The 17066-nt window shown below is 50.5% G+C and overlaps 1 protein-coding gene across 2 annotated transcripts in view; it reads left to right on the top strand.

Annotated features, from left to right (window-relative positions):
• The window catches only part of NUP188 (nucleoporin 188), a 1272194-nt gene that overhangs the window by 1055416 nt on the left and 199712 nt on the right, over positions 1 to 17066 (top strand). For both annotated transcript variants that reach the window (XM_086924860.1, XM_086924859.1), the window contains exons 35-38: positions 10434 to 10634; positions 11087 to 11179; positions 11774 to 11938; positions 12024 to 12161. In XM_086924860.1, the coding sequence (XP_086780986.1) occupies positions 10434 to 10634; positions 11087 to 11179; positions 11774 to 11938; positions 12024 to 12161 (597 nt within the window). The remainder of the gene's footprint in view (positions 1 to 10433; positions 10635 to 11086; positions 11180 to 11773; positions 11939 to 12023; positions 12162 to 17066) is intronic.

Here is a 17066-nt window from a genome sequence, read left to right as displayed (position 1 = left end):
CCTGCTTGGTACCTGGGCACGGCCCTCCTCTGTTGGCCCTGTTTATCATTGCTCACCGGCAACGCCTGGCCCCAGACGATCCTGTCAGCTTGTCCCTTCACCCTAGAGCTCAGGGTCTGGTTGTCCAGGCGGATTTTGCCTTGCAGCCTTCTTCCGCTCTTCAGTTGCTACCTCCCACTAGGGAGTCTCGGTGGCTGGAGACATGTGCGGGCATCCCTGCCTTGAACAAGTCTTGCGTGTTCGCACATGCTTTTTTTGCCCTTTGGGACTTGGTTGAGCTCCTTCTTTCGTCTCTCCCAGAAGGGCCCCGGGCTGACTTGCATCGCCTCCTACTTGATGGCCGGGGAATGGCACAATTTTCCCTTAGATCGGCCCTGGACCCTACTGATTTTTTGGGTAGAGCAATGGCCCGGTCGGTTGCTTTGCGCCGATAGTTGTTTTCCCAACAATGTTTGGGGCGCTCTTCAGGAACTGCCATTCAATGGCGTGGACCTTTTTGACTGTCAAGTTGATTCAGCGGTCTCCCACCTCATATTTGGTCTCCTGTGATTTTCTGGCCCTTGCGGCCTGGCTTTCTCCTCCTTGTGGCCTATCTTTTTCATATGATGTATGACTTTGTGTTGCTTTTTCTTGTGCATAGGCAGCGTTACCTTGCTTAATTTGGACCCCGGGTTCATGACGGAATACACAGATAGTTTAGGCGGCTCCTCAACCATGTTTGCCTTTGTTCAGTACAGCTGGCCAGCTGGTTCTGCCTTCCTTTCAGTCCTCGGTCTGAGCTTGTATCAAGAGGAGCCTCCTTGCCGAGGTTAAGACTTGCCCTATGAGGGGTATTTGCTGGCTATTGTCTAGCTGTCTTTTTTCAAGGATGGCTTGGTACATTCCTGTGGAGTCTTCTTCACAGAGATTCTTCTGTGGATCAGTCTGTCCTCTCTTTCTGCTGTTATGGTTGGCGTCGCTCTATTGCACTTTCAATGGGGGTTGGGGTCTACGGTTGTCCGTAGTACTTCGAAGCATCGGTAGAGGTTCCCTACCGTGATGCTTCTGCCTCGCCTGACCTTCCCAGGGGGGGTTTTACAGCTTTGCTGTGCTACTCTTTGTCTATGTTGGCTGCTCTTCTTTTCACCAGCCACTGTCCCTTGGGACCCCTTGTTCTGTTCCGTTCCAGCACAGTTCTTCCACGGCGGACGCCCTGCCATCGTATAGCGCCAGGGCAGGGCTGCTGCGCGGCACATTTCAGTGTTTGTGCATAGTGTACCCTGGTATGTTCGCTATCATGGGGTGCCTGCGTTTTTTCTTATGCTTCTGCTGTGACTGGTTCTACCCTCCACTCTCAAGGATTGGTAATGCTTTCTCGTACTTCAGCCCTGTCTGGACTTGTCTATAGACGGTGGCGTCTTCGCCATGTACGTCTATGCTGTAGACTCTTTGGGCCCTCATTTTCTGGGCACTTCCCAAACAGGAGTTTTTCCTATTTCCCTGCAGCCCCACGCAGGTGTTTTCCACGCTTCTGCTTCCTCCTGTAACACTCGCAGGGGGAGTGTTCTCTTCAGGCTTCTCGCTTCCTTGGGTGGTCTTGTCTGTACATCCCTAGGCCCTTACGTTGGCCCTGACTGTATCCACTTTCGTGTCCTGATCCATCTCCTAATCTGTCTAGTAGGGGACATTGGCTCCTCCCGGACGGGTGACTTATGTCGCTTACGGATCTGGACACTGTCCTTTCCAACTCTGCTTCAACATAACTGTTGGTACTTATGGTGTTCCCTTGTCTTGTTTTTTGCAACACATCCTTTTTAGATGTGTATCTTTCTTCATATGTATCTGCTCTGTGCTCTTCCCACAGTGGGGCCGTGCAGGCAGCATTCCTTGCTGTGGTGTCCGTGGTCTTCGCCCCGGCCTGCTCATGGTGCGAGCTCTTGTGTGTGTGTCAGGCTTGCTGTAGGCCACTTTTTGCGGTTGCCTACCTGGTGCTGCGTCCTTCACATCTGTGCTGCTCACGCTACTCTAAAGGCGGATTTCCCTATACTTGGTGTGGTTCTGCCATCCACACTGTATGCTTATATGTATTCCTGTCTTCCACATGAATGCCAGTCTTACTGTTGTCCGTTTCTGGGTGCTTCTGCTTGTTGCCGTCCGCCCTCTCACATGTCTTTGTGAAGAAGTGACTGCATACTGGAGTGTCTTGAGTGTCTGGTAATGCCTGCAGTTTATGGCCATGGGTCGGCATCCTGCCAATTCTGCCCCACATATCTTAGCTGGTGCAGGTTCAACAGTGCTTTTTTCCACTGTTGTGCAAACTCGACCGGTATGCGTTAACTCTGTCATACCGTTTTGTCCTCTCTCTGGGTCTTGCTTCCTGTCGACACGTTGAATCCTGCGGATCCATCGAACCCTAAGCTCCGTTCATCTTCTTTTACGCAGCCATGAACTCTCACTTCTGCACCAGCATTTCTAACTCTGCGCTTTTTTTCTCTCAACCTGGTATACACACAGGGTTTTCGTGCTGACCGCTTGTGGTGCCTTTGCCTCCCATTGTTTTCTACTCTTTTCAAAGCTTTGAGGTCTGGTGTTGGCTGCGCTGTCATTGCTGTCCTCACTGTCTCCCCTTTGTCCGGGGGAGTGTAGTGCAGGTGTTCAGGGACAACACCACCGCCATGTGGTACTCCAACAAACAGGGCGGGGTGGGGTTGTGGACCACTTGTCAGGAGGCTCTGCGCCTCTGGCACTGGCTGGAACATCAGGGCGTGACCCTGGTGGTTCAACACCTGGCAGGTTCCCTGAACGCCATGGCGGACAAACTCAGCCATTGGTGCATGATGGATCACGAATGTCGTCTGAACTCGGACGTGGCGCATGGTCTCTTTCAGCAGTCGGGAGAGCCTTGGTTAGATCTATTCGCCACCGAAGAGAACGCGCAATGTCATCAGTTCTGCACGTTGGAATTTCCAAGGCGGCACTAGCTCAGCAACGTTTTTCGTCGCGGGTGGAGCTGCGGTCTGTTGTACGCCTTTCCGCCTATACCACTTCTGCCCAGAGTGCTGAAGAAGATCAGGCGCGACCGGGCCCAAGTCATCCTTGTGGCTCCGGACTGGGCATGAAGATACTGGTATCCCAAGCTACTCAGCATGTCAATCGATCCCCCGATTCGTCTGCCTCTTCAGGGGGACCTTCTGTCGCAGCAGCAGGGGACGGTCCTCCACCCGAACCTGTCCAGCCTCCACCTCCAAGCGTGGAGATTGAGCGGCAGCAGTTGAGGCCATTTGACTTGCCTCCTGAAGTCTGTGATGTGATTCTGGCAGCCAGGCGTCCCTCCACAAAATCGGTATACGCCTGCAGGTGGAACAAATTTGTGGCATGGTGCACTCTCTGCCCCCCTTTCAGAGGTTCTCCTCTTTCTTGTTTCTCTCTCGGGGCTCTGCTCTGGGCACTATCAAGGGCTACCTCTCTGCCATTTCAGCCTTCTTAAGGCTACCTGATCAGCCTTCTATTTTCAAGTCCCCTATTGTAAATAGATTCTTGAAGGGCATAACTCACATGTTTCCTCCTGTTCCTTTCATGATGCCTCAGTGGGACTTGAACCTTGTTCTTACTTATTTGATGTGTGCTCCTTTCGAGCCACTTCACAATTGCCCTCTTCGTCTTCTCACGCTTAAGACTGCATTCCTGGTTGCCATCACCTCTGCCAGGAGAGTGAGTGAGCTCCAGGCTCTATCTTCCAAACCTCCTTATCTTTCTGTCCCTCCGAACAAAGTTGTCTTGAGAACGCGTCCCTTTCCTGGGTAGTCCCAGGAAAGAGGGACTACCCAGGTAGTCACAGTCTTCTACATCGGGCAGTCCATCACCTTGCCCACCTTCTTTCCGCCTCTGCATCCCTCGAAAGAGGGAGAGGCTCCACTGTCTGGACCCAAAACGCGCGCTCTCGCCAGTTCCGGGTGGACGACCAGCTCTTTGTTGGTTACGTGGGCGCTAAGAAGGGACGGGCGGTGCACAAGCGGACCATCTCTCGGTGGGTCGTGCATCAAGGCATGCTATTCTTTGGCTAAAAAGAAGCCTCCTGTTGGGCTGAGGGCCACTCCACTCGGGCCATGGCGGCTACTTCTGCCCTGGGTCGGGGAGTCCCCTTGCAGGACATCTGTCAAGCAGCTACGTGGGCCTCGCTGCACACGTTTGCTAGACACTACTGCCTGGACAGCCAAGTCCGGAGAGACTGCTTTTTCGGCCGTTCTGTTCTCCAGGACTTTCTGGTGTGATCATTGGTTCGGAGAACCACCGCCGGGTTTGGTATTACTGGGGTATCTATTCTGAGGTGAGGAATCTAACACTAACCTATTTCATTCAGTTGCACAAGTTACTTACCTTCGGTAATGATATATCTGTAAGAAACAGTAGTTAGTGTTGGATTACTTATCGCCCCACCCATCCTCCCCGTTCTGAAAACCGATATCTAGGGTTAAGGTTCATCCCCTTTTAGGGCCCTAGTTTCATGGCACCAGTGTTGGTTTTTATCGTGGCTCTGCGTTCCTGGCGCGGAAAAGCTGTGTATAAGAACTGACATCATCGCACGAGGGCGGCGTCCAAGTACTCCAACGTCATCCCGGCGGCGACGACGGACGCGGAGCCACAGACGACGCCTACCGACGCGCAGGTGTACTGCTACGCATAACTTTCCGGATCCAGTCTGGCGCCTGGGGATATTCTAAGGCAGGGGTCTCCAAACCGGTCCTGGAGGGCCGGATCCATGCCAGATTTTTAAAATTACTACATGTATCTCAATGGGGATATCCAAAAAATCTGGCATGGATCCGGCCCTCCAGGACCGGTTTGGAGACCCCTGTTCTAAGGTAAGGAATCCAACACTAACTACTGTTTCTTACAGATATATTGTTACCAAAGGTAAGTAACTTGTGCTTCATCTGTCTTTTTCTTTTACATGCCTACGCCCTGGGTCGTCCAGTGTGGGGGTCTACTCATGTTTTCCACCCTCCCACCCCACTTTCTTAATCGCCTTGGGGTTTCTTACCTCACCTGCAGTCCATTAGTTTGAAGTCTATTGGCTCTGCCTCCGTCTATAGGTCTCTTACAGGGGATACTGTGAGAAGTTGGCCTGATATATGATACTCACTAGTTCTACCCTTATGGTGATTGGTTGTAAGTCAACCTTATAGACCAGCTATCCTAGTAGCGTGGACAAAAGCTGTCTTTAGGCTAAACTCTGAATGGCATGTGAAGCCAGCTGTTTTACCACATATAACCCCTTGAATACCAAGTGAAAGGACACCACACAGGTTGTTATGAAAATAAACAGATATTTATTAACTAACATACACCTCTGAGCTCTTTATGAGGTCAGAGGGCTAAGCACATGACAATACTACAAAGGAAATACGAGTTCGCACAATATTTACAAGTGCGCCTTAGGGGCACGACAAACCATATACTCAAAACAATGGAATGCGAGGAAGGAAAGTACAGTAAGGAGATCCAGAGGCTGGAGGACCGCTGGGACTACGCTACAAACTAGGTAAGTAAGGAGCAGGAGGCCCACGGGACTCACATGCAGAGTGGGAACTCTCACGCGGGATGCGTACCAACGTCTATGGATCTTACAGTTTAGAAAGTTACGGATTCCGGACGATCCCGGCTGGATGGAGGGAAATAAACAGTGGACCTGGACACTAGGATAGTGTACACAGACTTCAGCACCTAGAAGCTTTAGTTACCTAACCCACAGGCTGCGGGTGCATAGGGATGAAGTTGCGTCTGGTTTGCTGCGTTGATCCCGGTGATGCCTGAAGCAAGGAGTTGCTGGCAGGCAGCCAGATGGAGGAGTCTGGTGGTTCCAAGGAGTCCTGAAAGGGAAGAGGACAGAGTCTCGGTCACTAGCCAGTGACGGTGCTGGAACCAGGAGGGAACCAGATGCTGTCGCCGCAGTCAGGTGAAAGAAGGGTCGCTTCTCTCTGTAGCTGCGTGGACCAGGAGCTGCTCTTCACGACCAGGCTGGAGGCACGAGCTGTCCCACGTAGTCTGCTGCTGTTGGCGGTGTCGGATCGTCGATCTGGACAACAGGCCTTGGCTAATGCAAGCCACGCGGTGGAACAAAGATGGCATCTGGTGCGGACCAGGAGGGTCCGGGATGCTTCTCCTTTACAAGGAAGCAAGGGCCAGTCTGGGGGACCAGACCAGCAGTGTTGGATTCTTCGGATCGTCGTCTCAGAGGTCACGAGCCAGCCGGCAAGTGACCAGACAACAGGACAAGCAGCAACCAGGCAAAAGGGCCCCACGTGGATGCTGGGGGGCTGGTCTTTGGTGCAGGAGCTGCGTCGGTGTGGGGCTTCAGTCCCCAATGCACTCACTCGAGGATCCCTCGGCGGTCGTGCTGGAAGCGCTGTGCAGGTTTCTCAAGATGGCCGTCTCCACGTTGCTCGTCGCACCCACGGGTCCCAGCTGTGCTGTGGATGTGGGTAGAGGTCAGAGAGGTCTGGAGGTACGGGTCTTGTCGAGCTGGGTCGTCTGATTCCGGGATGGAAGGACTCTGCAGCAAACCGCACAGGAGCTTGATGGTGCCTGTGAAGCAGGATGGTCACTCCCTGGCCATAGGGGAGATTCTTCAGTCTTCTGGAATTAGGAGGTCGAAGGTCAAGAGTTTCTTCGTGGAAGTTGTCAAGATTCATCTAAGTTGGAATGGGACCAGCTCCTACCTTTATTCTCCTAAAGGGGGCTGCACTATGACTAGGTCCCTCCTCTGGGTGGGACCAGGAAGGGGGGTGGTTACACCCCCTTTCCTTTGTCCGGTCTTGCGCCAGCTCTGGGGCTGGAGTGCCCCAGGAACTGGTTTAGACCGGCATATGCACAGGGACACCTTGTGTGCCCCAGGCATGTCTCATTTCTTTCAGCCCTGTCCTACCTAATACACAAAATCCTGTCTGGGGTGGTGCTAGCACCTCCTAAGGCAGGAAGCCCTTTGTCCAAGCCTCCCTCGCTGGAAGGACTCCCAGCAGCAGGAGGTCAGACTTGTGTCTGTGGTGGCAGCATCCATTTTGTGATGCTGAGGCTCGAGTTAACTTTAACCGGGGTTCACAGTTACATACATGTCGTGTCCCTCTAGAAGGGTGGAATGCTACCCCCGTCGCCAGAATTGGCGAGGGGGTAGTATTCCAATTCGTATGACACCTTACTCGACATGTTTTGATAATGCTATACCAAAGTTAGCATTTGACCGTGAGGTTCATAATGCACTTAAGAGTATATGGTATAGCGTTATCATGGAACAGCTATTAGGACTTGGTTCCGCAAGCTGCAAACGGGCTCAGCTCATGCCAGAGCACCATCTCACATAATTCCAAGCACTTTGCCTTCAGGATTGATAAGGCCTGCCATAGGATTGACTGATAGGAATATATGTGTCCATTTTAGGGTTAGATATAGAGATACTATATCTAAAGCAAAGGGTGATTACACCACCTTGCCCCAGCTGTCGTGCAGCCAGTTGTGTCAGATTTGGATGGCCAGCCAGGGGTGGCATAATACATGCTGCAGCCCCTGGTAGGCCCTGGGTACACCTATGCCCTGGATACCTAAGGTATGCTGTACAGGGACTGATAAGGTGGCCCAGTACCAATTGGTAAATGCACCTAAGGTACATGCTTGTCAATTTAGAGAGAGAACAGCTAGGCTGTGGGTCTGATTAGCAGGCCCACAGCCAGGGAAAGTCGTAAACCAGTGAAGCAAAAAGCAAAAATCGGGGGTGACCATAGGATTGCAGACCCTACTCTCCTACAGATACGACGTCCCTTTTTTGTGCCGACTTGTGGTGGATTGTCATTGCTCATGTCTTCAGGACTTGTTGCCCTTCACAATTATATATTGTGGTTGTAGACTTTCTGTCGTCTGCCATGATGTTTTTTCACATCTTCTTCTGTTGCTTCTGGGAAGGGTTTAGCCTTCTCTTTTGCACGGTTGCTTCTCAGAGTGGTGCTCTGCTCTTTCCCTTCACTATTTTTCAGTATACAGTGCCTGACACTGTTCTTTATGGTGCTTTTTTCACCATTCAATTTCTTTTCTTTTTTCTTCTTTTTCACACACTGTTTCCATACTCTTAGTTTTTGGTGGTGGCTTCGCTTAGTGGCGCAGAAATTTTTTTCCTGCGAAACTGGCATCAGCACGCCGGGAGGGGCTTATATGGCTCCCCTGACATCTGCTGCTAGGCTGTGTCACTACCAGCTACATCGTTACCGAAGGTAAGTAACTCATTCATTAGGTCCGTAGGGAGGGCATCTTTGGCTATTCAGTCCTACAGGACTTTTTGGTTTAAACTTTTCCGCTGTCCCTCTAGGGATGGTATTGCTTAGGTATCTGTTCACAGATAAGCAATCTGCGGCTAGATGTATCTATCAGATGGACAAGTTACTTACCTTCGGTAATGCCTTATCTGGTAGAGACATTATCTAGCCGCAGATTCCTTGGAGACTCACCCATTCTCCCCGCACTGCGGATCAGTTCTTCATGTCAGGGCTGTTTACTCTTTAAGGCCCTAGTGTGGCTCCGTAGTTCCGAACTGGGTTCGATAGTTCCGAACCCCGAGTTATAAAGATTGTCGGAAATGGACGATCTTGGTGTCAGCAGACCACAAATGATGAGTTTAACGTGTCTGAGTGTTTTCATATGAATCGATATAGGAGAACACTTTGCATTTGAGGATTTAGTTTGAACCCTCGGGTTCCATTTTGTAAAACGGCAGCCATCTTGTATGGTTGCCCTAACATAGGCTCTATGATTGTGGCCGAGTGAGTCCTTGACACGTATGCCTTAGCTGATACTTGGTTGACCTGGCCGAACTAACTTTTCCCCTGGGGCGAATCCTGCAGAGCCAGTTCCTTGATTAGCAGCTGCACTGATAAAGATCAAAGAGCAGGACGTGGTCCGACTTTATGGCCCACCGTTCTCACTCCTCTATCTCCTTTCCATCTGTTCCTGCCTTTCCTTTACAACATGTTCATCGATCTAGTTGAAGGTTTTATGATGGGTTTGTCCGGCCTGATCGAACAGGAAAATAACATATGTGTGACCATTTGTGGTGGGCTGGACAACGGAAAGTGGGATTAACTTTGACTGTTGTGATTCGCTACTTTTTGAAATGCTACTTGCTAATTGGTTAATTTTGTATGCACTGAATGCAAATTGTGATGTTGCCAGAAGCGTAATTTTCGGCATAAGACCGAGATCGTTCACTGAGATGGTGCAGTCTCTTTCGAACTGCCCGTGTGTACTTCGTAGACCTCTGTCCCTGGTTGCAACCATTAAACTTTGGTCTTTGACGTCATCGAGAAGTATCCCGTGTCTCTGTTTGCCAAGACAGGGGAATCCGGGGTCTTTGGGTGTTGCCCTGACACCGCTGGGTTATTGCATTAGTATTGGTTCCGAGAAAACCCAGTACCTCACTAGTTGTTTAAATGCAACACTGTCAATCAACTTCATGGCGCTGCCCTTCTATCATGAAAAGTTTTGAAAAGTACAGACGTCACGACGACTAACTCGACGCGTGCGCCGTTGCGTGATGTCGACCGAGGCCACCTACCGGTGCGCAGGGGTAATGCTAAGAAGAATCTTCCAGATCCAGCCTGACGCCTGGAAGTTCAAAGGTCAGCAATCTCTGGCTAGATCATGTCTCTACCAGATAAGGTGTTAATGAAGTTAAGTAACTTGTCCATATAAGGCAGAGACTTCCAACGTCATCAATAAAATGTCTGACTCTCACCCTATGTCAGACACTCTTTTTTAGGAAATCTGTAGAGTTCTTCATATGTGAAGGTAAGCGCAATATCAATTGTCTTAAAAATTCATCTATGTTCTTAGAGGTATTTTCAAATAAACTTTACTGAGGAATCGGATAAAAAAAAATTGGGCGCTTGGGATGTTCTACTTAAAAAATATGCATTCGTCAGTGTTGAAACAGCCTGATCTTTCCACCCTAATAAATCTTTATGAAAATCATTCTTGACCTGCAGGTAGTGTTCTTGGTCTATGTTTCTATAACATGCAGTATCATTGAGGTGTTTATAAGCCTTCCTTATGTACATTCCCATGGGTCACAATACCATGTTACCACCTTTGTTCAGAGCTGCCTGCTGCACATTTTTATTTTCCCAGATTTATCTCAATGTAGTACGAACGATAACTACGGAGGGGTGACTGCTCTAGTATATATATATATATATATATATATATATATATATATATATATATATATATATATATATATCATCTCCTAATTGGACCGATCGCTATCAAAATGTGTTCCAGATTAAACTAAAAACATTGGGAGAGCTATTTAGTGTTCACAAGTTAGTGCTGCCAGTTTCTGCCTCATCTCTTATCTCATGCTCTAATTTGTATTGCTTTCCCCCATTTTGCTGGCTTGCATGCCTACTGTATAGGTGTGTGTTTTGGCGCTGCACCTGGTTAAGGAGCTATGCGAGGTGGATGAGGACGGGCAGCTCTGGCTACAGGTGACCAGAAAATTGCCTCTGTTACCGACCATTTTCAGCACGTTGGAGGTCAGCCTTCGGGTGAAGCAGAACCTGCACTTTGCTGAGGCTACATTGCACCTTCTTCTGACCATCGCAAAGACACCGCAGGTGCGTGTCTCCTGCAGGGATCTGTGGCGGGAGGGAGAGCAGTGATGTGTAAGGCACACTCTGCTGTTTCACCTTTGAGTGTCTTATTTAGACTCCTTTCCGTCCCTGTCGCCTCTCAGTCAATCCCTCCGCATTTCCCGCCCTCTCATTCTCCATGTTTCTTTTGTCTCGTTCTTCATCTTTCTCCGTTAGCTGCCTTCTTTCTCCATGTGCCCCTCTCTTCCTAGTCTCCCTTTGTCTCTACAACTTCTCCCCCTCTCTCCTTGTCTGCCTCTCTCCCAATATCCCCTTTTCCCTCCTCATGTCCTTGTTTCACCGTTTCTAGAGTTGAACATGCGAGAGCGGTCTTTTGTGACAGTTCTTTCATCTTTCTTTATTTGAGTTATGTGGCCTTCAGCAGGCTTGTGTGCAATGATCACTAACAGCCATACATGTTTCTGTGTACTTCTCAGGGTGCTGCTGCTATGGCTGCTGCTGGTGTGACTCAGAGCTTCTGTCTACCCCTCCTGAGCCTCTATCAGCTGAGCAGTAATGGGGTCTTGCCGGTGAGTTCCTCCCCACATAGACACAGTGTATCTGGTAAGAGGCTGGGATGGATCTCTAGCTGGCTCTGTAGGAGTTCAGACCTTTGCGACTCTGAAGAGTGGGCTGAACTTGGGGCATCTCTTCATTCCTTTCTTTAAGAAATAATAGGCAGTGGGAGTGGCCTGTGAGCTGCAAGAGTAGCAGCCATGATAATGGGCCCCATACGACATCTCAGTCACACAGTTCAGAAGAGTTAAAGAGCCTTTGACAATTCAGGCCATGATTACATCCAACCTGAATAGGAGCCATGCAAAAGCCTCTGCAGGTCCCAGTAATTCTGAGCCTCCGACTGCTTCTTGTGGCAGGATGGAAGTCTGTGTGCTGTTCTATTTGAGGATGTTGTTGCTGCACTGAAAGCACCACTGCATTTGGCTCTCGGATGCTTCTGGGTGGGCACACATGTCGAGAGAGCAATGCTTACAGTAGCGTCAGTCATTCAAGCAGGGCAGCAACAAGAACTCTGGCCAGGCTGCATGGAAAGCTTCTACTGCCCTTTGAGTGGTCTCATATTGCCACCCAGTTAAACCTGTCTGTTTTCTCCCTTGCTCACTCAGACTGCCATGTCGGGTGCATCTCGAAAAACTCTGGATGCCCCCTCCTGGCCAGGAGTCTACCGTCTCTGCATGTCCTTGATGGAGCGTCTGCTGAAGACCCTTCGATACAACTTCCTGACCGAGGCCCTGGACTTCGTGGGAGTCCACCAGGAGAGGATTCTTCAGGTTAGCTTCCTCTGCTCTTTCTCGGACTATCTGTGAGTACAGGTTTGTTGTGTTTGTAACGCTCTCCTCTCTGTGTGCCCCATAGTGCCTCAATGCAGTAAGGACAGTGCAGAGCCTCGCCTGCCTGGAAGAGGCAGATCAGACCGTGGGCTTCCTGCTTCAACTGTCCGGCTTCTCCAAGGAGTGGCAGTTCCATTTGCCGCAGCTCATGAAGGATATTCAGGTAGGTGTGGAAGGCGGATCTGGGTGTGACCAGCTTGCAGATTTAGGCGACGTCCTAGTGGTGCTTTGTGGATGTCTTCTTTGAGGACATGGCAAAATGGTATTGGTTCCATGAGGATGGATGGAAAGGAAGATGCAGATGGAACAGTGAGTGCTGTTTGCTGTGCAGTTTTCTTTCCATTTCTTTGAAGTGCAAGGGTAGAGCGCAGGAGGCCTTGTGCATAGGGTAGCTGGAATTATTGACACCCAGCATGTTACAGGCTCATGGGAACTCCTGTTCAGATCATTCAACATGTGAACTTTTGGGAGCTAATTTACAACAGAAAATAAGAACTATCTATGCAAGATCAACATAGATGTTGGCAAGCCAGAGAATGTGCTGCCAACAGTCCTTGCAGGGTATGTGATGGTGTTTAAAACCTGGAACAGCACCATTTATTAATGTGAAACACGCTTGGTAGTATGCATGTGAAAACTATACTTAAGATCTTTATTTTTAATGTATGGGACGGTTGCAATTTCCTTCTATATTTTGCGATAGACCTGGGTGAATGTCGGAAAGTGGGTTTTGTTGCAGTAACCCCCCCCCACTTTTTCCCAGACTACTGATGCACTTTTTCACGGTGTGCCCTGGGTCTCTGACAATCTGGTTTCCAGGGCCTGTGTTCTTTCCCCAAAACTAACCCAATTGGCATCTCTTGCCACAGGTCAGCCCTTGGTAAATGGTACCACAGGTACCCAGGGCACTGTAATCACAGAAGGCCTCTAAGGGTTGCAAGCACTTATTCTGCAACTCTTACAGGTCCTGTACCCTGACACACACACACACTGCCTTTGCAGGCTGCGTATTTTGGTGCAGAACAAAGTAAAGAGTCCACATGGTACACATCCGTGTGAGCCATGCCTACAGCCCACTGCCCTGACATCCATCAGTCACCCCTCTAACTGGGTGCCCTATGCCAGTCATGAGGGTACAGGTGCATGATCCCAGTACCCCTACAGTGTCTAAGTCCATTCTTAGGCATTATACGTGCAGTGCTGCCATTAAGAGTATATGGTGCTGGGAGCTTGTTATTATGAACTCCACAACACCATGATGGCTACACTGAAAACTGAGAAGTTTGGTATCAAACTTCTCAGCACATTAAACCCACACTGATGCCAGTGTGGGATTTAATGAGAAATGCACACAGTGGGCATCTTTGAGATACCCCCTGAAAAACGACCAGCCTCTGGTGGGTTCCCTGACTGGTACACACATGCCTGCCACCACAAGACATGTTTCTGGACCCCTAGTGTGGGAGCCTACGCCCCATGAGCCCAGAAACAAAGCCTTTCCTGGGCAGAGGTGTTAACACCTCCCCCAGGCCAGGAAGAACCATCTGTAGTAGGGGAGCTTCAAAGGCCTGGCAGCCTTTGTAATGCAACCCCCAGTCTCTGCTGTTATCAGGAGCGGGCCCCCTTCCCGTCTCCCCTCCCTTTCGGCGGGAAGGCAGGCGGGAAAAACTAGCCAGCGCAGGAGGTGTGCCCACCTCTGCCAACTCCACCCCTCAGGTGGGGGAGGCAAGGTGAAGCCCACTCTCCAGTGCTCGCCATCTTGCAGATTGCAGGCACTCTCCAATCAGGACATGGGGTTGTGCTCACTCCCCAACGTGGGGGGAGCACACCAAGGGTTTAGTCACCCTAAGGTCAGTAGCCCATTGTCTACTGACCTGAAGACCCCTAAAACGCCCTGAACCAAGAAGGCAGATGCTGCCTGAAAACAAGAAGAATAAAAGGACCGAACAGCAGTGCAGCCAGCTAACAAACGGAAGACGCCCACTGACTTAGCCCCAGCCCTACAGGCGTGTCTCCCCTCGAACCTGCTCCTGTGAAATCCACAAGAGACACCTCAACCTATAGGCCCCTGGTACCAAATACAAGGGACTTACAAGTAAGTTAAGCAATGCCATTTGAGGACAAGCCAATTAAACATGCACCATTTTAAGGATCAGAGCATGTGCACTGAGTCCTGTTTAGTATGGCTCAGGACATTTCAGTGCCATTACACCACTACCCTAGTACTCCAAATGGGGCGGGAGGGGGGGGTGTTAAAACTTCAAAAAGCCTGTTTTCTTACACCTCGGATTTGTCTCCTTCTGCACACCGTTGGGACTGGGACCAGTAAACAGTTTGTATCAGGAGATGCTGTAAATACACATTCTCTGCATACTCCTGTCATCCAGAGTTGGGCCCAGGAATTTGCAATTTATTTTTCTTTGAAAATGTTTTTGAGTCGCAAATACTGTTACTCCACCTTCAGTATAAAGCATACAGGACAAAGCCTCCACCTCAGAGATTGTTTTCTTCCGTAATCAGGTTCAGATTTTTTAGTGTCAGCTTCATGGATGTTAACTCTTTCACCTGGAACTTCGAGGGAAGCTGTTGTTGTAGGAGAGTAGGGTCTGCTTCCTATGGTCACCCCCACTTTATGCTTTTGCTTTACTGGTTTTCGACTTAGATGTGGCTTTGGGCCTGCTAATCAGACCCACAGCCCAGATGCACTCTCTCTAAATTCAAGCCATGTACTCTAGGTACATACACAATTGGGAATTGGTTCACCTTGTCAGCCCCTGTAAAAGTGTACCCTAGGTACTCGGGGCATAGGTGTAACCAAGGCCTACCCGGGGCTGCAGCATGTATTATGCCACCCCTGGCTGGCCACTCAAATAGACACAACTGGCTGATCACTCAGCTGGGGCAAGGTCGTGTAACCACCCCTTGCTTAGGTGTAGTATTCCTATACCTACCTACATATAGACACACAGTAACCTATAAGTCACTCCTATGGCAGGCCTTAACAATCCTGAAAGCAGAGTGCTTGGTTATGTGTGAGATGGTGCTCTAGCATGAGCTGAGCCTGTCTGCAGCTTTTTGAACCATGTCCTTATAGCTGTTCTATAATATTGCCATACCATATACTCTAAAGTGCATTATGAACCTCGCGGTTAAATGCTAACTTTGGTTTGGCTTAATCCAAACATGTTGTGTAAGGTGTCATATGCTTTGGAATACTACCCCCTCGCCAATTCTGGCAACGGGGGTTGCATTCCACCCTTCTAGAGGGAGAAGACATGTTAGTTCTGACTGTCCCGGTTAAAGTTAACCAGGGCCCCAGCATGTGTTTGTGTTTGTATTTATATAGCGCCTTCTACCCAGAGGTCTCGTAGCGCTGTATTCATACCGCTGTGGAACCCTTCCTGGCTTTCCTGTGAGATGTCCACTCCTGGGCACACCCAAGGTGAGGCCAGGCATCCAAGCGCTGCTGGGGCCGTTGTGGAGATTAAGCAAGCTATTGCCCAGGGTCACAGAGTGGGACCCATGATTAGAACAGGCACTGAGGCAAGAATTATCAGGTCTGGGGAGATTGAGTCCAAGAGCCGCCGGGGCGGGAATTGAACCCTGGTCCCGGGCCAGACCTCTGCATCAGGGTCTGCCACTCTAACCATTGAGCCACGCTTCTCCACGCGTCTGTGGCAGCAGCATCACAAAATGGATGCTGCTGCTACAGACACAAGTTTGACCTCCTGCTGCTGGGAGTCCTTCCAGTCACGGAGGTTTGGACAATAGGTTTCCTGTTTGGGGAGGAGCGCGCACCACCCCAGACAGGAGCATGTGTATTGGGACAGGGAGGGCTGAATAGAATCAGACACTGCCCGGAGCACTCTAGGTGCTCCATGCATACCCCAGTTCACTCCAGCCCCAGCTTTGGCGCGAAACTGCACAAAGGAAAGGGGGTGTAACCCCCTTCCTGGTCCCTCCCATAGGATGGACTTAGTGACCAAACCAGCCCCCTTTAGTTGTATAAAGGTAGGAGCTGGCCCAGGAGACTGTAGATTGATCCTGGAATCGAACTGGACCGAAACTCTGGACCCTTCAACATTCACCTGAGCTGAAGACTGAAGAATCTCCCTTGTGGCCAAGGAGTGACCACCCTGGGCAACCAGGCACCATCCAGCAACTCGACGGCTTGCTTTGTCCCCGTTCCAGCCGGAACCCAAGCACAAAGCCTGACAAGACCTCGACTCCCGGACCTCTCTGGCCCCACTGCACGACTCCAGCACAGCTGAGCCCTGTGGAGGGCGTCGGAACCCGTGGAAGCAGGCAACTTGGAAAGTCTTCAACTTGCTACCAGTGCAGCTCCTGAGGCCTCCTCGAAGCTGTGCACTGGGAACTGAGACACCCCGACCGTGGAAGGCGTCGGAACCCGTGGAAGCAGGCAACTTGGAAAGTCTTCAACTTGCTACCAGCGCAGCTCCTGAGGCCTCCTCGAAGCTGTGCACTGAGAACTGAGACACCCCGACACCGAGCTCCACCTGCACCGAAGACCAGCCCTCCACACTCCACGAGATCTGCGTGGGGCCCTTCTGCTTCTATTCTGCTCAATGCGTTTTCCGGTTGCTGGCCCGTTGGCTACGATCCTTTTGAAACTCCATCGCTGGTCTGGTTGCTCCAGACTGGCCCTTGCTTCCCTGAAAAGGTGAAGTATCTCAGACCCTCCTGATCTGCACCAGAAACCTTTTGTGTATCCTGCGTGGGTTGCCTTTGCTTATGCTTGTTGGCTCTGATCTTGAAGCCGACCCCTCCATCTGCGAGAACCTTCGTGGGACAGCTCCTCTCCAGCACCTGGTCGTCCTCGACGCCTCCCGGTCCGCGTGGCTGCAACGACCAGCTTCACCCCAGCACCTGATTGCTCCTCGACGATGTCTGGTTCCTTCCTGGTTCCACCCGGTCACTGGCTAGTGACCTAGACTCTGTCCCCTCTGCTTTCAGGTCTTCATCAACTCCGATCCACCCGGACATCTTCCTCCTGGTCGCCTGCAGCATCTTTCTTCACAGGCTCCATAGACTTCAACTGCGAAACCCG

The sequence above is a fragment of the Lissotriton vulgaris genome, chromosome 5 (genome assembly GCF_964263255.1).
Source record: "Lissotriton vulgaris chromosome 5, aLisVul1.2, whole genome shotgun sequence".
Lineage (NCBI taxonomy): Eukaryota > Metazoa > Chordata > Amphibia > Caudata > Salamandridae > Lissotriton > Lissotriton vulgaris.
This window is presented reverse-complemented; position numbering and strand designations above follow the sequence as displayed.